The 24,348-nt window shown below is 38.5% G+C and overlaps 1 protein-coding gene and 2 long non-coding RNA genes across 3 annotated transcripts; 2 read left to right on the plus strand and 1 right to left on the minus strand.

Annotated features, from left to right (window-relative positions):
• The first annotated feature begins 3,894 nt into the window (after nt 1–3,894).
• LOC140928114 (uncharacterized) lies at nt 3,895–5,457 on the plus strand. Its single transcript, XR_012164614.1, has 2 exons — nt 3,895–4,137; nt 5,280–5,457. It is a non-coding gene; the product is annotated as an uncharacterized lncRNA (long non-coding RNA).
• Nucleotides 5,458–8,289: 2,832 nt separating this feature from the next.
• Nucleotides 8,290–10,243, plus strand: LOC140928095 (uncharacterized). Its single transcript, XM_073377815.1, has 2 exons — nt 8,290–9,413; nt 9,882–10,243. The coding sequence occupies exons 1-2, from the start codon at nt 8,397–8,399 to the stop codon at nt 10,086–10,088; spliced, it is 1,224 nt and encodes a 407-aa protein (XP_073233916.1). The 5' UTR covers nt 8,290–8,396; the 3' UTR covers nt 10,089–10,243.
• A 3,784-nt stretch (nt 10,244–14,027) lies between these two features.
• On the minus strand, nt 14,028–16,391 carry LOC140928113 (uncharacterized). Its single transcript, XR_012164613.1, has 4 exons — nt 16,264–16,391; nt 15,340–15,528; nt 14,616–14,744; nt 14,028–14,098 (listed from the first exon to the last, which is right to left on the minus strand). It is a non-coding gene; the product is annotated as an uncharacterized lncRNA (long non-coding RNA).
• Between the last annotated feature and the right edge of the window lie 7,957 nt (nt 16,392–24,348).

Consider the following 24,348-nt stretch of genomic DNA (forward strand, 5'->3'; position numbering starts at 1 on the left):
GCTTATGAAACGTTTTACGATATTCGATTAAATCGGCGGAGTAGCTAGCACATTAAGCGATTATAATTAGAGTCTCCTATCCAATAGGTAACTTACTTGTAGAAAGGAATATACCATAATTCATAAGTTACGTACTTATGAAGTAGGTCACTGAAATTAAATGAAACAGACAATGTTAAATTGACAATATTGAATGAAGACACAAGTATGAATATGGCTCATGAAATGTTATGGATATACACTGTAAGATTAAACCTGCATACATATACACCTGATACACGTGGATGCTCGCGCATAGGACAAAATTTACCATCACGTGGTCCGAAATGGGAAAACAAAACATATAAGGTAAAAAGGTCTATTGTAATCATTAGTTGTAACATCCATCAGGACCAATCGTATCTTACATTGTAACTTCAAATCATAAGTGTTTCACTTGTAACTGAACTAATCATTGATCGAGATTGATCAGAACACGCCGTGCTCTCTAAAATCAGTTAGGTAGATGTTCATTTTATACGGATTCGTATCCCAAATCTTTAACAATATTTAAATCATCAGGCAAATCTTCTGAAGATGAGAGAAAAGTAAAACCAATTTCCTTGGGAGATTGTCCAGTACCTTGTCAAAGTCTTCTGCAGTGCATGCTGGGATGCGGCTGTGTGGGTTGCTGATGTCATTGCTGCCAGTATGGCAGTTATTACTTGGTGACTGAAGATCATAAAGTGAAAAGGAAAATAAAGGAACAGGGAAAGAGGGTAATAGCCAAACATAATTATGATGTAATATAGTAGACCTTAGTACACTTAGTAAATAAATAGGTAAGCGAGTAAATAACTAAACTAAGTTTTAGAGGTAGCACTTCCACAAATGCTGGTTTTTGACCGTAGTGTCCGGAGGAAAACCTCTCAGAGCAAAGGAGAGAACCAACAACAAACTTAACTCACATATGGCGTCGACACCGGGATTTGAACCCGGGTCACATTGGTGGGAGAGGAATGATCTCACCACTGCACGGGAAGAGAAGATTACATAAGAGTAGGACTGAGAATATTCAAAACAGAGAGCTGAGCTGAGCTGAGCGGAGCACAGCTGAGTAGAACACAGAAGAAGTGTAGTTAGCCTTCAGTTAATCAAAAAATACAGTGTATAGAGTTCTGTTAGCTCAGCCCTGGATATATTGCGTCAACGTGGAATCCTCAAGTGTATCGCTGCAATTTTACTTTGGATATTTTGATCATCCTAGAATGTCGAACAAACTATGTGTCCTTTTGAGTAATTTAAGGCAGCATAGTTCTATCAATATAACCTCCCGCCCCTCGATACCCGTAAAGGTCAATATGTGTATCATATTACCCTTTCTTTGCTGTCCAGTACAGCATTTCATCCAATATGAGAAAGTGATTGCGATTTGACATCAAATTTGCGCTTCTCCTTCGGACAGTCGAGATTTTAATACGAGACTCCATTACAACCCCAAATAAAGTAGATCATTTAGAGAAGACAGGATTACCTTAAGGATAGCACAGTTTATCAACTAAGAACTGAGTTTTAAGACGGAATCCACCAGAAAATTAATTTATAATTCTTTTCTTCTGACACGGATTTGCAATACAAATACGTTTACCGGTCTATACTTGTCATCAACTAGTAACTTGTAATAAATGCGTCTCAATTTAATTTTCGTGAGAACAATGAGGCTTTTGTTTATTTACTGCCGACTGGTTCGCAGCAGGACGCACTTTGGGAAGAGAGATAATTTAAAATTATTTGACTGGATAATGACGGTGAAGACTCTATTTGGAAGAAAATAGTCTTACTTTATTGCTCTACAGTCAATCCAAATCTTTTGTTCAGGCCTTAGAAACAAGAACGAAATTTATAAAATTTGCAATTGTTTTGTGATGACATTGAAAAAAAAAAAAGAGAATTCTTTAGATACAAGAGACAATTCCTACAAGTTTCGATATTTTCGTTTCTTGGTTTTGCAAAATTTACAATTAAAACAACCACTGAATTGGTTTAATTCCACTCTTTAAATACTGAGAATAAAGAACACCATATGTTAAGGGTAAAGATGTTAACCAAAATAATAATAATTTTTTCAGTTTATTTAGTTGGTGGAGAATCAACACATTCTAATTAATTACTATTTGTTTTTTTTGGGGAGTCTGTGGATATGCTCCTGTGTAGAAAAAAATGTGGAAAACTAAATTCTCAGAATCGCAATTTCCGGCTTTCTGAGAATTGAACAAATTGATGTTAAGGTCAATTTTCATTAATATTTTTTTTCCGTGGGTAAAATCTCGCTTTCGTTGTTACAATGAAGTCTTTTTTCTATTATAACTGTCAAGAGTCGTTTTAAGTGGATCGGCAGATCGACTGGCCTTATCTAAAAGTGGTGGGAAAACGCTGATAAGTGAAATTGACTTTTTATATGTATTCTGCCTAATTCTACTTTGAGGGAAACTAACAAATATCTAAATTATTAAAAAAAAATTAATACCTTGCGTGAAACACACAAGCTTCTTATCATTGTAGACAACATAAGCAACCAAAAGCACGTTTTAAAAACTCGCAACAAAACGTGGTGCCATTTTTATTTAAAGACTTTTTATTGTTTTCTGGCCGTGTGGAGTCACGTGACAACATTTGCATAATTGAAAAACACCAGATTGACAGACCACACACGTGACAACATTTGCGTAATTGAAAAACACCAAATTGACACAAACCACACATGTATGTATCTTGCAAAGTCTCATCTTTCTAATGATTAAGTGGTCAGAGATAAACCACCCTCATCACTTTTTGAATGAATCGTTGGACCCATGCCTTAATTTACCTGAGAAGACAAAGGGAAAAAAACTTGAAATAACTAGGGGGAAGAGGATGTATGGTTATCGCCTCGTAGCGGAGTAAACTTGTAGTTTGTGGCATCACTCAAGGTGTTTAGGACCGAACGCCAATATTTTGTGCTTCGATGATAAAAATAAAGAGAATGTTTGAGAATGGTAAGGGGTCAAATAAAACCATATCGTGACTGGTCTCCTTTAGATGATCAACAAGCAACTCCCCCTTTTCACATGGCAGTCCACTGTAAGTTTCCTCTTTCCCAGTTGGGTGAGTTGGACACATGGCTTTCTTAAATTGATCAGTTTGTCTCGCTAAGGGATGCGTTTTACTTTTAATGGTCAACTAAAAGGAGAAGTGTTTTTCTGGAGAGTTTTTCCTTCTTCTATTTCTTCTTTTTTGTATGAATTTTTAGGCAATTCAGCCTGTTTTTTTCCAATCCCTCTCCATCCTTCCCTGAAACAGTAAGCATCAGACGAGGATATTTACCCGGTATTTTTTGTTTCGCTTGCACCGTAGACCATTTACACCGTGACTTAAGCGAAACGAGCAAACTACAAAAGAGAATACCTGCAAAAAGTAAACCTGGTCTGACAGGTTAAAGAGGATCACTGACCCCAGACGTGACATCACGTGTTTTAGAAATGAAAGAGAAACTGTGGTTGGCGGGTAAATTCCCCGTCCAAGATTATTCTTCAAACCTGTGGGCTGCAGCAGCTTTTTGGTATCTGATCGGTTTTCATTCACAGAATTTCTCTGGAGTATGATTTCTATGAACCCATTTCTCGTTTCTTGGACCATTGTTTTTGAAAGTTTACTTTAAAAAGTTCTCAATGTTTGAAGTATGCAGAGTAGGCGGTGCTATGTCAACTAACATGTAAATTTTGCTCGAGCGCGAAGCATTTAAACACATGCAGGTAAAAAGTCACTTTGAATGTGCATTTTGTTGACCTACTAGTATGAGTTTTCACAAAATGGTAAATAAAAACAAACGAAATAAAATGAAAAACGCCTCAGCACACAAATCCAGTCCATACCGTCCTTGCGGCAGCTGCGATTTTCAGTAGGATGAGAGCCTGGGTACGAGGTGCACTTCCAATAAACAAAATGGATTGGCTTAGTTGGGTCAGTCAGTTGTGCTATACACAGCTTTGTGTTGTACTTGGTACCGTCTCATTGCGCGGTAAGAAGGATGGAGAAGGAGAGCTACAACTTTGGTTTCGTGCGATGTTCAACGATTGCCGCATTTTATATGCCAGTAGGATAGCGGGACATGACGAGATGGTATGTGAGTTATTGATGTTTTTCCTCTTTCACTTCCGAGATTGCACTGACAAAATCAGCAAAATCAAAACGTTATCAACAGAGAAGTCGAAATTTCATTTCGTCCAATACTGAAAACAAATAGTACCATCGTGAGAGTACTGATAGAGGGGTTTCGTCCAGGGGCTCAAGAGTTAGAACTAAATTTTATAGATCCATGACTCTGGGAGTGAAAGGGTTTTAAATATATAATTTAACAATACAATTATAATAAACTGGTTCAAGACTTCACAGGTAGTGCATCGTTTTATTACTACAGCTCTGTTTCGTGTGGCCAAAAGATGACCACACTCATCGGGTAATATCAACGATTGACCGTTAGATTACAACAACTGGCAAAAAAGCGGAAATAAGGTTGCTATGAGATATAAAAACAGCGTTATGTTATCGTGTAAATCATGTGATTGCTATTTATAATTTGGAAGATTGTGTTACTTTATCATAAAGTTCCGTGAGGAGGTAAGCCTCGGGAGGGAAGGGTTACTTCCTTATAAGAGGCTAATAGGAATGTGCCGCTGGATGGGGTCGCATTTTCACAACAGGACTGACTATAGAGGGGTCGAAATTTCAATAGAGTTACTCGAATGGGGTGGCACATTTTGGGGTTTTTTGGGGTAAGACATTTCTTCATATTTACGGTTAGCAAACGTACCAGAATGTTTCCACTGTAGGTGAAAAGTAAAGTGCTCTTCATTCAGTGATTATTTGCCCAAAAGTGGCTAAGATGGGGTCAGCAAAAATTTAGCCAAGTACCCCCCCCCCCCCCCTGGTATTAAGCGGACACCTTCGGGACCTTCCCAAGTGTCCGCTTTTTATAGAGGTTTGTAAAAATTGCGCAATGTTTGTTAACGATTAACATTCAACGGTTACTCTGTACTGTGATTAAGCCATGTTGTTGAGGAAACTTAGGAATCTGAGGAAGCTGTGCTGTACTTTGCGCAACACTTTAGGTGAACTTTGATCGCGGATGACGATTATACTGCCGGATATCGGTGTAATATGCAGTTAATTGACCTCTAAATGTATTGATTTCTCTCTATTAATCGACTACAGTACGTATTTCAAGGAAGTGATCCAATACTACCGCTCCTTACTTTTTTCAGTTTGTAATCATGCCTGAAACTACAATGAAGGTCACCAAGGATACAGTTACAATTAAAGAGCTAAAAGACTGGTGGGGTCACGAAGGACAAACTGTTCAACTAAAAGATGCTGATGCAAATGAGCTTCAGCTTTTTATTGAAAAAATGCCCGTCCCAATCAAAGGTGAGAGTGTTCAAAGTAATTTCCAAAATTTTGTTTAAGTTTTGGTTTTGGAATAAAAAGGTACATGGTTGAACCTCTGTACAAATGTATGGAAACAGGCAGATCAAGGTTAATCAATTTTTTGGTTTTAGTCTTTAAATAAAAAGACGAATACGGGTTAAACTTATTGTATTTACGAAGGTTTATAAAAACAGGTAGCTCAAGCTTATGGCAAGAGTAGTTAGTTTGGTGTTTTTGAATTGAGAAGCGTACGGTTAAACCCGTACATTTGTGTGGATAGCTGGGCTAAAATATTTATAATTGATGAGTGAAATATCCATATTTAGAATATACTAAAACAGTGGATAGTGTTTTTCGCGCGCTCTGATTGGCTACTCAATCAGTGAATATCCTTCACTATTCACTGATTCACCTCCAGTTCCTCCGAACGAGCGACGCCAAACTTGCGTAACTGAGTTGCGGGCAAAATGCCTTCCCGGTTTGCTGCCGTAACAAACTAAGAAATTTCACAACTAATCATGCAAGCTATTCCCAAAATACATGAAAAAGGTGACGAAGTTCGGTTTGGAAGTTTTAACAGGTAAATCTTTGTCTTTTTTACTTAAATTTATCGATAAAACCGGTGAAAAAGTTTTTTGTTTACAAATGCAAATTAAGCTTAAGTCTTGCGCTACTTAATTTAGTTGACTTGTTCATAAATAAGCTTAAAACTAAATTTAATAATATTTAATAATCTTTTTTACAGAATGATTTTAAATAAAAAAAGAATTCACAACTCCTTTTGAAGAAACTTCCCCGCAAGAGCTATACAAACGCCTTCAAAAGTTTTATTTGTCGCTAAGAAAAAGCGATGACCGTGACCGTTCGGTCATCGTGCGCCCAAATTGTAATCGTTGGCAACAGTAAATGAGTTAAAAATCATCATTTTTGTCCTCAATTATCTCACTATTTTAGTATATACTAAAACAATTATTCACCTCAGTGTCGTAGTGGAAATTTACCTCGCCGCTTCGCGGCCTCGGTAAATTATCACTACTAGCCACCTCCACTTCGGTGAATAATTGTTATATAACAAGACAGAATATTAACGCCTATAAATTTTGTCGACCGGGAATCTTCGCGTCAAAACATTGTTCGCTGTTAACAGTGTCAAGAGGGGTAGACTACTAGAACAACACTGATCTTCTTTTTTAAAGCAACAAAGAAGAGCGTGATATCAGGCCGGCGGCCCCTATTCTAGTGATTTGGAGTAAAAAAAATCAGATCATATTTAAGACTAAATGAAAGCTTTGAGTCAACTGCATTAGTCTGTAATTCACAAATCGATTGATGAAAATTGCTTCCTCGCCTCATTTTTCTCGCGCGCTGGCGGTCCCGCCGCCAAAATTTCCCCTCCGATCCTGAATCCTACTCAGTAGTTTTCTTATCAAAAATGTAGTTTACGTCATAGAAAGTGCTTTGTACGGGGTTATATTCACGAGCTTGTTTGTGTCAAAACCCGAACGAGCGAGATACGAGCGAGTGAGAGCTTTTGACACAAACAACTCGTGAATATGACCTTGTACAAAGCACTTTCTAAGACGTGAGCTGTTTATTACACATATTAGGAGAGTTTTCTCTGAAATAGTTATCTTAATGTAACACATAAGCTTATTACTATTAAAAGAGCAAATTACAAATGCTGACATGCAAATGCAAATTTAATAGCAATTGCAAATCTCGCAACACATCCTTAGTCCTCATCGTGCAGAACAGAAAATGCACTTACAAAAGTTTAATCTAGTATGAGGTTACAAAAGACAGACCTCAGCGATGTGGGCTCGTATAGAGGAGTTCACGCTCATAGTCACGGCATCATAGGTAATCAGGGCAAGATGGAGGGAAATTCAAAGATTTGTATTGGAATTCAAAGCCCGCTAATTCTTCCTGAATTCATATATTTGATGCTTGATTTTCCCATACATTTTCTGTAATTCCACAGTATCAAAATTACAGAAAATTTATATGGAAAAATTCAGGTTTTCTAAAAACTCATCACGGATGTCTTTGCACTCCAGATTTAGTGTATTGTTTTTTTGAACTCGTAAGTTACCTTTTTTAAAAGAAACAAAAGCTTAATGTCCAATGTAAACAAATTAGGGCTTGGGAAAGATCATCTTGGAGGGAAAGATAGATGAGAAAAGGAGAGAGGAAGACCGATAAAGTAGTGGGGAGGGGACATGTCACTAACAGAATTAGGAATTAGGAATTTTTTTCTCTTTCCTGAAGCTCTCTCAACAACCGCTGCATATTTTGTTCACGTTGTTGAAACTCCATCAGTTGCCTTTGAGAATTTTTTTCTCGTTCCTGAAGCTCTCTCAAGATTGGCAATTGGTAAAAACTGTTTCCGCTGTGCGGTAAAAGATGCAACGTCCTATGGGATAAGCAGTTAGAGTAAAAATGCGGGCGTGATTTCAATTTCGGACTGGATCGTGTCGAAACGTTTTGATATCAAATCGACTGATTTAAGGTTCATCTGAACGAAAAAATGAGAGCTCGTTCAAAGAAGGGGCTATTCTTGGACACACATTTCAATATTTTGTTTGAGTTTACAAGCAAACCATAATTATTTAGTGACAATCGGAGCGAAACGAAATTCTGATTTTCATCTTCTTCATCAGTATCTCTTAAGCTTATGTGTCGCTCAGTTTAAAGAGAGGAACACAGTACATTTAAAATTTTCTTTGACGTCAAAATTTTTAATTTTTCTTTTTTAAGTGACACTTAATCGGGTTGCCCATGTTACTTTGGTGATTTTCATGATTGCCTTGTTTTATTTTTTATCATGAATTATCTTTTTAGAAAAAAACCAAAATCTACGCAAAGCAAATTCGCCAAGGCGAACCTCAGAAATAGAAAGTCAGTGGAAGGATTTTCAACGACGTGAGGAAAACTTCCAGAGACAGAAACGGGAGATGCAGCAACGCGAGCAGGATTTACAAAGGAAACTCAGAGTGGTTAAAGAACGGTATCAGGACTCTCAAAGCCACCTAACGGATATTGAGCAACATGAACAAAATATGCAGCGGCTATTGAGAGACCTTCAGGAACGAGAAAAAAATTCTCAAAGGCAACTGATGGAGTTTCAACAACGTGAACAAAATATGCAGCGGTTGTTGAGAGAGCTTCAGGAAAGAGAAAAAAATTCTCAAAGGCAGCTGAGGGAGTTTCAACAACGTGAAGAAAATTCTCAGAGGCAGCTGACGGAGTTTCAACAACGTGAAGAAAATTCCCAGAGGCAGCTGGTGGAGTTGCAGCGGCAACTAAGAGAGATAGGACAGCATTTGACCAATTGCCGAGGACAAGTTTCTGAACTACAGTTAAGTCTTTCAACAGCACAGGAAACAATAAATCAATTGCGGAACCAGGAAACACGTGACTGGGTTATTCCCCGCGACGAAATTCAAATCACAGAGAAATACCTTGGGAGGGGAGGATGGGGAATTGTCAATGAGGGAACGTATTGTGGCTGTACTGTAGCAGTGAAGCAGATCCATGAGTTGATTCTTTCTCCTCATAACATAAATCTGTTTGAAAGAGAAATGAATATCGCTTCTAAATGCCGCCATCCTCACTTACTACAGTTTATCGGCGCCACGAAAGATGAGGGAACTCCTCTGTTTGTGACCGAGCTGATGGAGAAAAGTCTACGCACTTTGTTGGAGCAGCGGCAACTCTCCGAGACAGAAATAGCCGTCATTTCTCTGGATGTAGCACGTGCCCTGAACTACCTTCATCGAAAGAAACCAGAGCCTATCATTCACCGTGACGTCAGCAGTGCGAATGTGTTGCTATGGCGACAGGGTGACCAATGGAGAGCCAAAGTGTCTGATTACGGTACTGCTAATTTTATACAGCAGACCATGACAGTGGCTCCTGGAGCTATGATTTACAGTGCACCTGAAGCACTTACATCAAACCAAACAGTCAAGGTAAGTTTAAGTAAATATTCAAGACTGTTTACTTACTAAAACTGTACAGCAAGGCTAACAGTGGCAGAAGTGATAAGTGATGTCCACTCCATAAACAATACATATGAAATGACTATATCTTTGTGAGGAGTCTTTGTACCTTGTTCTGCACTTTTTTCACTCTTTTATACATATCTTCTTCATGGATTTGGTCCACGTAATTGGATTCTTTAATTCATCCCTTCTTGTCTCTAAAGGCAACAGTCACGGGATAGCAAAAGTTAATTAGTATTTTTAGAAACAAAACATTTAAGCCAATAACGTACCATGAAGCCTTTTAAGAATCTTCTCTTTTCTAGGCTTTTCTTATCCATTTATCGATAATCATCTATTTTGAATTCTCGAGTTCCTCCCTCTCGTGTTACCTTAACTCCTTTTGTAATCAGTACACAACTAATAAGTAATGTCATGTATTATGATTGCTTTTAGGTTGATGTGTACAGCTTTGGTGTTCTTCTTTGTGAAATGTGCATCCGGGAACTTCCAGATCCTAGTAAGCGTGAAGAACAAGTCGTGCTTGTAACGAACGGTGTGTTTCGCGGCCTGGTACGGCGATGCCTGCGTAGAGATCCTGGGCCGAGACCAACCATGCAGGAGATAATCGATGAACTGAAAGATGCCGATGTATCATCTTAATTGTAGAACCAACGGTACACCAAATCATTGATAATCTGCTGTTTGTTGGAAAGTTTTATAACCTACTGGCAAAGCTGTTCCCTCAGCCTGTTCCAGTAGTCGTTCAGATCGTGGGGAGTGGCGCGCACTTTTCTTTGCGCCTTTCACATTATCTGAATACCCTTCAACATTCACAAAAACTTAACTTTTATAATAAAATCAAAACGAATTATAGCCCTTCTGTCTACCTAGATTTAACAAGAAAGAACCCTTCTAGGAAAACATTAGTGAAACTGAGAATAAGCAGTCACAAACTTAGGATTGAGACAGGTAGATACGACAATCTACCACGTGACGAAAGGTTATGCAATCTCTGCAATTGTAACAGAATTGAAGATGAAACTCACTTTTTATTAGATTGTCCAAGTTTTTCTTCCATAAGAGATATGTTCTTCTCTAAACTAGATCCTAAAATACCGTTTCTGCGACTACAATCACATGAGTCCTTATTATCACATCTGATGAATTCTCCTGACTATTTTATTAACATCCAATTAATTTCATTTATATCAACTTGCTTTGAATTGAGAGACAAACTTATCTCCGGAATAATTAATCCTACTGATGGTTAGAAATAAACAATGATTGATAAGTTTCAAATTATTTTAAATGTTTAATTTACAAGGAATCAATAAGTAATTTCAAGTAGCTTTTGCAATACTGTAATACTTTGTTATGGTCATGCAAATAAAGCTTATTGTTGTATTGTATTGTATTGAATGCCTGTGATGGCTGTGATATGAAAATTGAAGAGGGCCCGGTGCTTTGAGCCTGTGAAGATTGTGAAATTCAGGGTGCCTAGAATATGATGTTTAGGAAAAAAAAAATTTTATGCCCAAGAGCAAGATTAAGGCGCCAGGTACCACCGGTCACTGGCTGAGCATAGCCCTTACTTGACAAAAATTTGGTAAAAATAGCACTGAACAGTTCCTGAAGATTTAGCACGGCTGGATTTTCGGATATGAATTTTAATTCATATCCGAAAGAGATACAAAAAAACTTAAAAGTATCTCTATGATCGTTAGACTAACAACAATGAGAACTAATAGCGCTATTTTTACATATGTAATACGTTACTTACAAAATATATTTTTTCATTTTAATATTCAGTATTACTTTCTTATGCTGGAACTTATGAAGGTCATACAGCCGAAATAGACCGCAATATAAATAAAAGATAGGAGTAGATAATGTAGCCTGCGTCGCAGACGTAATCTTAATCCGGTTAGTGACGTCTGTGAAGCAAAGCCGAGATCCTTGTTCTGAGCCCTCAGCGGACTGAACGAATTACCGGAAATGCGTTTCGATTCAGTTCTCTTCCACCTGATTAACAAATTAGCAATGGCTTTTTCAGTAGGTTACTGGCCAATCATAGCGCGTACTCAAATCATGGTACACTGGTGGAGCCCTGAACAAGGATTTCAGCGCTGTTTTGCAGACGAACTTGACCAGAGGATTTAGTGATTTCTGTTCGATTCTTATTTTTGTCCAAGGTTCAATCTTTTCTTTCTTTTGATGGTCGTTGTGCGTTGTGTTTTGGCAAGACTTGGCATAGTGCTAGTAAGTAAAAGCGGAAGTGTTTTTGCCGAACGTGTTTTTATTTCTCATTTCATCAAGAAAGAAAAAAATTGCATTTTAGAATTTCTGAACAAAGTTAAAAGCAATACTTTGATCTTTGCAAACTAAGAAGCTGTTTTGAAACAGTCTAGCCCATCTCCCGCCTATGCAAAATACGTAGCCTTTGTTTATTATGGAAATCCCGAAGACAATTAATGCGGAAGTTTACCCGTTCAAACAGTGAATTAAGGTTGAAGGTGGAAATATCACGTTGAGGATAAAAGCTACCGGTAGTCTTCAGTGACTAAAACACTGCGAGTCTGCAGTTAATTAAAAGACTTGTAATTAATTGTTAAGAGACAAAACTGGTACATTTTAACTTGAATTTTTTCAAATGAATGTCGCTTGGTTTAGCTTGATGTGGAGAGCGCATGTGTCGACAAAAACGAAGGGCGCTGCAGATTGCAAAAAGTTTTTACTGACGGAACCAACTAAACGATCTTAAGCATGTTACTGCAGCGTCTACTTGTACTTCTTCTTGTACTGCATCTCACATCAATCCAACCTAACGCTAATGAGAAAATACGTTTCATAACTTTTGACAGCGTATTAAAACCGTCTAAATCCGTGTTTATCATATATGAATATGGTCCCAAGTGTTTCGATTCAGACCTGTTTCTGCAAAGTAGTGGTTGTTCAAATGCCTATAAGGAGTGAGCTTTAAAAAACATTCGGACCTGTGTCTGATAAATAGTGGTATCGACTACATGTTGACTTGGGAGAGAACCTTGCAGGAATCGGTATCGATGAAAACTTTGTTGCTATGCCTTTTTCGGAAAGCATGAAACACAATGTGAGCCAGCTATTTGTTCTGAAGAGCTTCTTGGTGTAACGAACCAAGCTGGTGGAACTGTGAAGGGCAAATACTTTAACAACTGTTACGTCATTTGCACGAGTGAACAAACCCATTTCCCGACAAAGATTTAGATTTAGTGTTATTCTAGTGTAGCCCTTTGAGGGAAAATAAATTTTATGTCACTAGAACCCCACTGTACGGACACCCAACGTTAATTACGGACAGTTTTCTTTGAACCTGGGTCAGTTTGGTGAGAATGGGGAAGGTGGGGGTGGGGGGGTTGGGTGGGGCTGTTTTGAGCATTCTACAATGTCGAACCAACTATGTGTCCCTTTGAATAATTTTAGCACAGTTCTATCAATATAACCTCCGTCGATACCCTTAAAGATCAAAATGTGTATCGTGTTACCCTTCCTGTGCAGTTCAGTACAGCATTTTATCCAATATGATAAAGAGAATGCGATTTGACATCAAAATTTTCGCTTCTCCTTTAGAGAGTCGAGATTACGAAACGCAAAGTCTTTAAAATCTTAGTTTTTTGCAACATTCGTTGTTTCATCTTGTTTATTGTTACCGCGTTTTTTGTTCTATTTTTTAACTCTCTTGGTCTAGCAAGAGCTAGAGAATATAGCCCCGTTCTACTCTCTTGGTACACATGTATAGTCAATTTCGCTCAAAAGAGTGTCGATCAGGACTAGAATTGAATGGGTGTTTCTTGATGTCGCGGAAGTTTTGGTTGGTTAGTAGTTTCAGTCGTAGACTACGAGTAGTCCCCCATTTGTCTTCAGGGATAGTAAAGTGAGCGAAACGTGAGCGCGCGTGAAAATCACCCCACGCGAGAAAAGGCGTCTCGCCTTTCCCACGTGGGGTGATTTTCACGCGCGCTCGTGTTCCGCTCGCTCTACTATCCCTGAAGACAAATGGGTGGCTACTCGTAGTCTTTTTAGTCTTGTTTGGTTTTTAGTTTGGCGATTACATATCACATATGCAACTACAAAAAGAGAGTGCAGACATAAATGTTTAAAAAAAACTAACAGACGGACCAGTGGCCGGAAACAATGGCGGTCTTCACTCATTTTCCTAGCAAACTCTTCTTGCACAAAAAAACTAGCCTTATATGGGCCATAAAAAGGCAGTATTGCGCCATTATCATAGTCTATATGGACTTATGTAAGAAATCTAAATTATTTGCTATTTGGCACTGAATTTTTCATTGCCATTTTAAAAACAAAAGTTCACATTTACAAACAAATTCATGTCCAGAAACTCCCAAACAACCATGGCTCGTATCCTTTAGCTTTATAAAGTCTCCAGGTATTTGACCGATAGTGTAGTGCGACCTTTACTTTAAGGGAACGTAGAAATTTGGCAACTTTGCGGCAAACATTAAAAACTCATCATGTGTTCTCTTACCTCCATTTTCGAATGAACATTCGAATTAATCAGGTGATGATGTTTATAATGTGAGCTTGAGGAATGGTCGTCAGATCAAACGTGTCCTGCCAGGTCCAATTAATCATTGTGGTTGTAATTCTTGTCAAATAGACTAGAAAGAGATCTGAGCGATAATAAGAAATTTGTAATAAATATGCACAACCAATAAAACACAAACACAGGACAAACGAACAACAGGTTTAAAAAATTACTTCACAAACTGTGGGGTCTACTCACTTCCTTTTTTTTCGTAAAAATAAGTCTGTGACTTGCAAAAGTTAATTTTACCGAGAAAAGTCAAGAAACAGATTGCGAGAATCACGGACCGGTTTATCTAATGCGCGTATTTTCGTATAAGCATTGTTATCTCAGAAATATTTCCACTGTTATATAACAACTTTCGGAAGTATCTTATTTTAAACTATGAACGAAAATAGTTTCGTATAGTAATTAAGCAACAAACAAACAAAACAAAGATTGATCAGTCACTTTCAAATCAGTTTCGTCCGTCACAAAATGATCGATTGATGCATATTTTCCAAGACGAAATATGCTGGGAGAGTTTTAATTTTTTTTTTTTTTAGAATTAGGAGTTGAAAAGTGATCGTAACTTATGAAGGAGAGTGCATCAAAGTACTTACAATTTGTGAGATTGCGAGCCTTCTTCTGAGTTTCATTTGATCTGATCAAGCGCATGGTTGCCGCCAAGTCCTTGTTCCACAGCTTTGTAGTAATCCACTGTGATTCAGCTTCGCGTCTGGCAGCTTTCTCTGTGCAAAATAATGTTTCCCAAGCAAAAAAGGAAGTTAGACAGATTTGATTAACATAATTATAAGCTATAACCTTAAATAGGTTATTCCTTGAGTGTAAATTACTTTTAGTTAAATGCATACTGTACATGTAACATACATGCATGTAGAACAATCTTGGCCCAGTCCCCGCGGCCCAAATACTGGTTCGTCCTCATCCTGGGTTTACTCGAAAACAGGGAAAAGGGCGAAGTTGCAATTCTAACTATTACATAAATTGTCTCGACCCGAATGCCTTATTTAATAGGGGTTATCTCCATCGTTGCAAACCTCGAAATGACGGTAAAAAGCTGCGTTCAGATCAAGCAACAACACATAGGTGGTATTTTTTTCCTCGATTAAAAGATTACATTACAAAGGTTCAGTTTAATGATGAAGTTATGAATATACGAAAATCATACATAAGGTTGAGTTTGTTAGCATGTTTTACAGCATCCCAAATGTAAACCTACAATTTATCAAGAGAAAAGCTTAAAGGAATTTTCGTACACATTCTCAGTGCAATGCAATACAACAAACTACAAGAAAAATTACTTACCGGACCAGTTTTGTTTACCTGTGCCATGCATATCTCAAACACGCTGATTGGTACATCTGCAAGTCGCTGATACTGTGGCCGTTTTGCTGTTTGCCGTCGAACATTACTTGGCTTACGTAAGCCAACAGATACCAAACCTCTATTCCACAGCCTTGCAAGGAACAAGCTTGAGTTCACTGATGGACTAGATTTCTTCGCAAAAATTTCCTTTATGAAAAGAAAGAAGCACAATTAACTGAACGGAAATTAAAAAAAAAAAGCAACACAACAAATCAGTATAAAAAGCCAGGCCTGCCCAATGAACAAAGAAAACAGAAAATTATATCGAAGTCTCTATTTCTCATCTCTCTCTAATTAGAACTTACTGGAATTATTTCATAGAGAGAAGAGCTCTTTTTTCTTTACTTAAAGTTAGCGGCGGAACAACTATCCCTGAAAGCTTTTCAAGGCACCTTGAATTTAAACGACTTAAATGCAGCTGATCAGGTATAAACCGTGTGAAAGTATGTGCTAATACTTAAATTGAGCCTCAAAATCCCACGGCTACAACTAGATTACAACAAAGCTGTTAAAAAAGCTTTGAAAAGTGTTTTAAACTTTGTGGAAACAAATAACGGAACTTGACGTCGTAAGTAACTTCGATTGTGCTCGCCAGAATCGCTTCCGATCCTTAGAAACAAGTAACCATGGAAGCAAAATCGTCCAAACAAATGCGAGTTCAGTTTCAACGACAACCAGACAATTTTAATCCTACACAAATTAAAGAAGCTCTAACACTTTTGAATGAAAAGTTGGCGCAGTAGTTTGATAACTTAAAGGCAAAAGCAAAGTTAGCCTGGGAAAGTAACGAATTTCGCGCGTGCCCTGTACTTTTGCTACAAGCTTACGCCATCGAGGAAAATAACGCGAAGAGAACAGATGTGAAAATAACACAAGTTTTACCTTCCTCGTTGAAATTTCCCGAAGCAGTCGAAGTTCCTCACATTGTTAGGAGGAAATTATGTGGATTAAAAACGTTTTCATTTTGTCAAGAATAACTTTTCTCTTTCCAAAGCGCAACACGACTAAACTTGTTTAGCGACGTGGAACGATAAAAAACCCGTCGTCATAAAGACAAAATAGAATGTTTTCCTGCGCGCGTAAAGTTTATGGAACACTCCTTTATCCTCCTATATATTGCATTACATTTACATCAATTGTAACTGTTCATTTTGTTAACAACAAGGACACTTGAAACATTATTTAAAGGCTACATTTACGATAGAGTCGATTTTTCCGGATTCGTCAACAATATGGAAACTTCACTGAGATACCGAATTCGTTACACGCAGATAGATACTCGACGCGCGTGGGGAGCTAGCTACTGGCCTTATTTGGCCTAAGTGGGCCGGTTTGTACCGCTGAACAGGGTTTTTGAGTGTTAAACAGGGTATACAATTTCACTATTTATAAATAAGCGTTCTTGAGGAGAGAGTCATTTCGGATCGGAAGCCTTTCCAAATAATTAATGCGACGGTTTGCGATGAGTAATCTACATATGTGCTACCAACAATTTTTATTCCAAAACATCTAATTCCGTAATGTTTTTTCGATTCTGGATGCAAAAAAATAACAAATTAGGGTCATAAAATAGGGTCTCTTTTCTCTTTTATTAAACAGGGTTGAAAAATGAACGATTTTTGTCTTTAACCGGGGTCAAGGTTTGAAGGCGCGCCTCGGCGGCACACCTCTATCAAAACGTCCCTTGAGTACCTCATGGAACAGAGTGTCTTCTGGGATGGTAGCTTTGACGATTAATCGTTATTTTTTACCAATTTTGATGGGTGACGGTCAAATAATAAATAAATTTGCAGATAGCACATCCACAAAGTGGTTCATCGTCTACCTGAGTCCTGGTCAAATCGGAATTTAGAAACGTTGGTTTTTGAGGAGAGGGTAAAACCGGAGTACTCAGAGAAAAACCTCTTGAAGCAAAGGAGAGAACCAACAACAAACTCAACCCAAATATGGCGTTGACGCCGGTATTTGAAGCCGGGCCACATTGGTGGGAGACAATCACTCTCACCACTGCGCCATCCCTTCCCCAAAACCAAAAACGTTTGACGGTTGACGATCATTGAGAATTGGCGTTGTTGAGTCCAAAAGCTAATTAAAAGTAAATATAAACTTCTGTATAGATTAATATGAACTGTTGTGTTTTTCCAGTTTATATATAAATTCTTTAGGAGCTAGAATCCCGTGAAGATCAGCTGAACTAATAGCGAAATTTGAAATACATTGAACCTTTTTTAACGTTAATCTTTATACAGTTTGACAGTTGAAGGTAAAAAAAAAAATCTTTTTGACGGTTGATGGTTGCTGAATAGGGAGCTTCAGATATATAGAGACGTTTTCGGGGCGACGGCAACTTCAACCGGACATGACGTCATCATTTGTTGGATATTGCGCATGCTCTTGCTCACCACCTTGCTGTCGTGGTCCCGTCGGCGACTTGAAACTGGTCTGTTTGGCGTTGTGGCGAAAACGTGAGTATTTAACTTTCATTCAATCAGGTTTGTTGCGTTTAGCAACCAAAATTTTGCAGATTATCGTTCGTAAATTGTCCTTGTTTTCTTTGAGTCACATTTCAAGCTCGATTTCCAAGCTCTGTCATCTAAACTTACTACATCTTTGAATGTTTCTATGTTTCATGTCACAGGGTCAAGATCCAACTTGGCAAACAGCCAACCGTAAGTGAGCTTTACATGAATGAAGCTTTATAATGTCGTGGGTCGTGGGTAATGGGTAGAGGTCGTGGGTCGTGGGTGTGGGTGTGGGTGTGGGTAAATGTCGTGGGTATAGAAAAAAAAATGATAAAGTAAAATAATTGAAAAAAAAATAAATAGAAACAAGTTGTAAAATATTTATGAAACGAAAATATCCAACTCCTTGATTGCCTTGTTCGTCACGGCCTCTTCTTCGGCCTCTTCCTGACATTTCCTTAGCTACGTGGGACTTGGCTCCCCTTTCACAACATAACTGTATAAAAGACATGTCAAAAATGAAGATAGAAATGTACTAGGCATGGAGGAAACAAGATTCAAGACTGATCACTCGCAACATGGTAATGATAAAAAAAACCTACTGGGACATTACGCATTTATGCGACCCAAATTAATTGTATTTGTCTTGATTTGCAGAAAAAAGAAAAAAAGAAGTATCAGTTAAAGTTAGTTTTTCAGTCCGATAAGGTTTCGGCTGTTTAAGGCGGGCACTGAATTTTTACACTCCCTTTTCAATACACTTCGCTGCTACATATAGGTAATATAGAGGTCAGCAAAAGGCCAACTACTTTCTTGTACTATTGCAACTTAGTACCCTTAAACCCTTGGGCGTACAAGGTAAGGGAGTGGGTGAAATCCCCGGAGGGTTTTTTGAATCAACTACCAAGACAAGTCATCACATATCCACTGATACTTTTCTTTTCTCTATCAGAACTTTAATCTCCTCCCCAACAAATCCCAAACGCAGGTAGCTCGGTTACTTAGTGCAATCTTAACTAGCCAATGTAGTTTTAATCATGTGGATTTTTCTTTAGTGACTTTTTCCTTTGTATCGCCCTTAGTTAGCTTGAAGTATTGCAAATCTTCTTTGAAAGATAATCAAATTTCCCTTTATTTTACTAACAATTTAATGTTAAATTTGGTGATTTATGTTAACCCTTGACCTTAACCCGCACCCGCACCCGCACCCGCGACCTCTACCCGCAAGTCGCGACCCGCGACATTTAGACATACTCACAGTTTTGAGGTAATTCTCTATTTTCCAATTCCCCATAATACACTCTGTTTGCCCCCCAAATTTTGCATAAACCATTGTTTTTAAATGCTCCTGGGAGTATTACATTTTCCTAAGAGCATTTTAAGACAATAAGTTATGCAAAATGTGGGGGGCAGACAGAGTGTATTATGGGGAATTGGAAAATAGTCAATTCATATTTTTGGATAGAAGTCTTTCTTAGGGACGGACCATTAGAAAAATTATGGTGAGGGCGGGCGAAGTACAAAAAAAATATTCGCGCAAGGGAAAATTAAACGAAAAAAATTCAGGCGCGCCAATTAATACTAAAAAAATATTCATGCTATGGCCTAAAACAAATTCATACAAGGAATTTGATAACGAAAAAAACAAAATTCCTGCGGTTCGAAAATTCCCCTTTCCCATAACTTTTTTAATGGTCGGTCCCTTAAAGAAGTTTTAGGTCCCTTACCTTACGAAGGAAACACCTTCATTCCTAACATTTCAATTTAAGGGGCTAGACTGTACGAAAATTTTATTGCCGTACGGAAATACAATTTTCGCGATTCTTTTTTGTTTTGTTTTGTGTACAAAATCTTTGCTGTAACGATTCGCAATATCATTCCTTAAACATTCCTTATTCAGTCACGAATGTTGACATCTGTGAGAAAAAGCAGTTCAGTTTCCAGTTTTTCTCTAGCCTGCTCCAGGTCTACATAGTGTACAGAGTTTCTTTTATTTTTTACCTAAATCCCTTTTTAAAGCCCGTTTGTACTAGAAGATTCGCTCATTCGTTTGCTGACCGCGGGGAAGGGGAATAGGACTGGTTTGTACTCGGAGATTTTCGTTTCATGAATTTTATAACTTTTTGCTATTTAATTTTGTAATTTGTATTATTTTTTTTGGAAGACTATTTTTCACCCACGACATTTACCCACACCACACCCACGACCCACGACATTATCTACCCACTACCCACGACCCACGACATTTAGCTACACTCGCTTTACATGGACAAAATTGTCCTACTGGCCAAATAAAAAGTATCCAGACAAAAAATATGAACTAATATATTTTAATTGTGTGTTTTTAGTTCACTCTTGTCCTTAGAGTATTGTACAAATGAAACGCATTGAAAATTATTTAGAATAGCAGGTAATACCATGTACTAACGTGGGAATACTGAAATAAAGTTGTTGTTGTCGTTGTTGTTGTTGCATGCAATTAAGTATTTGCCGGGAATTATTTCAATACCAAACTAAGAATACGGTTCCTTGGTATCATTTTAATGTTCCTGGAATATGCAAGGCTTCGCCTGTGGAGATCATTTGTTTTTCAACGCGAAATTCCGAAATTCTGCCTTGCACTCAGCTTCATCCCGCATTTTTTCGAGCGTGAACGGATCGTAACTGTCCCAAAGAAAATCTGGATTTTTTGACTCATGATTTTCCCACAAAACGAGAAACTCTTCATCCGATACATGTTGTCTGCACAGCAAATAGTAATTCTCTTAATTCTTTATGCGAAGCCATATTTTCCTCTTCGGTATTCTAGCTGCTAAGGCGCCGTCCTTCTGAGTTCACTTCGATCTTATGTAACGGGACGGCAAGAGACGGCTGCCTTAGTTCCAAGCTTTCTCTGCCAGTCCGGTCGGCGTCGCCGGTTTAACGTCTCTTTCTTAAGTTCCCTAATCTTCTGACGGTTGATGACAAACACCATTGAGACCCTCCCGTCTCACAGCACTTTCACATAATTCGACTCTGTGGGACGTAAAAGAACTACCAAGGATGTGACGAACCTTTGACAGTGATCACCCTAACCTGCCATCAGGCGGTCGTTCTTCCCTTTTTCTGATTGCCTGATCGCAGGCAATCAGAAATCAATGACCATCCCTAGTACCTATCTCTATTGGGGGCATTCAGCAATAATTCCTTCATAATTTACATTGTATAAAACTATACATGCTGCAAGCAGTCTAGCAGTCTCCTCCTTTAATCCTCCACTCACAGCACAAAGGATATGACAATTCATACCGATATCGATGAAATAAATGGTCAGCATAGATATGACTTGACGTTTGAGGCATCTTTTAGCTCATAGGAGGGGGGGGGGGGGGGGGGGGGGGGCGGGTACTCAACAAATTTTTATGCCGGGAGGCTCCGCCTCAAGATCCGACCCCTTGCCCTTTATATACGATTTTTCACGAAAAAGGTACCCCTTTGGCATACTTTCTATTTCTTTTTTAGAACATTGCAACCATTTTAACTGCTGTAAATGCACTGTCGTTTTAATATGAATTAATCACAAAACGGAACGTTATCTCGACTTTATAAAGCCCATTGGACCCTTTCACAGACCTAAATCACAGATTTCCCTACCCTTTCGTATACTTCAACGAGTAAATTCCCTAACCCTTCATAAAGATAGTTTTCACATGACGTCATGGCTGCCATATTGGTGTACAAAACAATGAATCGGCGGCCATGTTTGTGTGCAAAAAAATCCTGTGGGAATTGTACCCTTTTCACTTGTTAAAATTTTCTTTTATTCCAAGGAATTTGCAAAGCTGCTGACCACGTGACTGAAAACGATCTATACCTGAAGCCCGAAAAAGGTTCCCCTTTCAGACGCAGCCTCCCCGTACAGGCCATTATAGGGAGTACCCCCCCCCCTCCGGGTCTTTTGCACGACCAGTCTCTTGTACAGACTGGCTCACACAAGCTGCCCATTGCAGTTCATTGTCTTTCTTGGAAAAACGATCTGCATTCTGAAAACAACCACAGCAATAATTTATTTGAAATATTGAAATTAATAAAAAAAACAATAAGGACGAAGTTGATAATACAATTAATCAGAACGTTGTTACAATTTGCGTTCAAAACTTGTTACATTTTGTGTTAAAACTGTTTTGCATTTTGCATTAAAGGTTTTTACATTACGAGTTCATGTTACATTTTTCTTCAGATATTTTCTAATTTCGCGTTAATTGGCGCCATAATCTTCGTATTTTCGCACCTTCCCGACTAACGACTTACTGTCTAACATTGGAAAGTAACAAAAAAAGTGGGGGAGGAACAAAAATCAGCTCCCATAGGGTTGGAACTCAACTTTGCAAGCTGAAGACGTTTTAAAAACAAGCAATGTTAAGTGACAATTGGGCGAAAGGAACCATTCTAAATTTCATTTTATTCATCAATATTTCGTTTATGCAAAGTTGTCACTCAGTTTCAAGGGAAGAAATGCAGTGCATTTTCTTTAAAGACAAAGTTTTTAATTGTTTTTTGCTTTAGGTAAACTGAAATCATATGCTCCTGGTAAAACGTAGTCTGTTTGCCCATGGTACTCAAGTGATTTTGATTGCTTTGTATCGTTTTTGAATTATCTTTTCAGAAAAGATGCAAGACCTACGCGAAGCAAACTCGACAACGCGGACCTCTGAATTAGAAAGACAGTTGAGCGATTTTCAACCACGTGAAGAAAATTTCCAGAGGCAGTTAAGAGATGAGCAGCAACGCGAAGAGAATTTACAAAGACAGTTCAGAGAGCTTCAGGAACGGGAACAGAGCGCTCAAAGGCAGCTTACGGAGTCGCGGCAGCGTGAACAAATTTGTAGCGGCAAATCAGAGAGCTTCAGGAACGGGAACAAAGCTCTCAAAGGCAACTTACGGAGTCGAGGCAAAGTGAACAAAAACTGCAGCGACAACTCAGAGAGGTTCAAGAACAGGAACAAAATCATCTCAAAGGCAGCTAACGGAGTTTCAGCAACGTGAAGAAAATTCACAGAGGCAATTAAGGGAGACAAGACAGCAGTTGAGAAATTGCCGAGGACAAGTTTCTGAACTACAGTTAAGTCTTTCAACAACTCAGCAAACAATAAGTGAATTGCACAGCCAAGAAGCACGTGACTGGGTTATTCTCCGGGACGAAATTAAAATCACAGAGAAATGCCTTGGGAGGGGAGGATGGGGAAGTGTCAATAAGGGAGCAGCCATCCAGACTTTGAGATAAGGGGGGGCGGTCTCCAAAAACAAATTTTCCGGCCGTTCCTTCGGGCTTCCGCCGCTGATATAAGCCTAGTTCTTTTTGCGTTTTTATAAATGTCGACTTTATCTCGCTCCATAAAAACACCAGGACAAACATGACCTATATGCAGCAGTCTTGACCTGTCAAGATTGGTTAATAAAACAGATTTAAACATTTATCGGTCGGAGCAGAACCATAATGAATTTAATTATACAGAATAGCAAAAAAAATAGAGCAGAGCTGATACGGTCCAGCGATAAGAAACAAAAAGATAAAGGTATAAAGACTATAAAAACTTTCATAAATTCTCGCAAGAATGTCCATAATCACAGAATTGTTCCGAAGGATAGCCCGGTTCCAGGCGTTCAGATTGTGAGGACGGCGCAAAAAGGTTGGCGCCGCACTCCATTATCTGAACTCCTGGAACGGCCTCTCTGAAGGATAAGGTAGTAGAGTCATTAGAGATCAGCAAGAGGTCGCAGAACTATTGAATTATTTCTTTTCAAATTGTACTTTAAATAACAAGGTTTTAGTGAACATCCACCTGAACTGTCGTGCATATTACACAATCTGATGGGTAGAGAGGAACTAGGGGAGATATCTATATAGCCTTATAGTTCAGTTATTGCTCGGATTCGTGGCATTTCTTCAGTACGCAGGCAGCTGATAAATAAGAGAAGGTTAGGATATCCATAGGAAATTCAGAGACATTTATATACATTGTTAGCTAGGTTCTCTTTTCTTTTCGTTTTCTTTTAACCTAACAAGTAATTCGAAGAAGGGAGGAAGGAAGTATATGTAAATCTTTAGGTCTACCGTCCCCACCCCCAATGTTTGTATTATCGAGCATGCGCTCTGACTGTTATGATGATTGAATACATAGGTGTTCACGAGCAGCAATGGTGTGTGTGTTGGTGGTTAAATCCGTAAGACACTACAGTTATGTTCTCCTGCTGCTCCTTCTAGTCGCCATAGTGTAAAAAACGATATCGGCACACCATTAGAAACAATTCTGGGAAATAAACGTGTGTTCAGCGAAGCTACGATCTGTACAAGCACATGACCAAAAGCTGAGTAGAACGCATGACCGAGAAAGAAACTAATGCCAGTCCTCCCTCCCTTCGCTAGAAATAAATACAAACAAATGCAATTATTTTAGACATTTAAAAAAATCCGGCAAAAGAAGCAATCCTTACTGTATTACTGATAAAAGTGGAGGTAGCAACA

The sequence above is a fragment of the Porites lutea genome, chromosome 2 (assembly GCF_958299795.1).
Source record: "Porites lutea chromosome 2, jaPorLute2.1, whole genome shotgun sequence".
NCBI classification, from domain to species: domain Eukaryota; kingdom Metazoa; phylum Cnidaria; class Anthozoa; order Scleractinia; family Poritidae; genus Porites; species Porites lutea.

Bases quoted from the DNA above. Each gene is read 5' to 3' on its own strand.
- LOC140928095 (XM_073377815.1), top strand. From the start codon at position 8,397: ATGCAGCAACGCGAGCAGGATTTACAAAGGAAACTCAGAGTGGTTAAA. The intron at 9,414-9,881 runs GTAAGTTTAAGT...GATTGCTTTTAG, and splicing joins CATCAAACCAAACAGTCAAG to GTTGATGTGTACAGCTTTGG.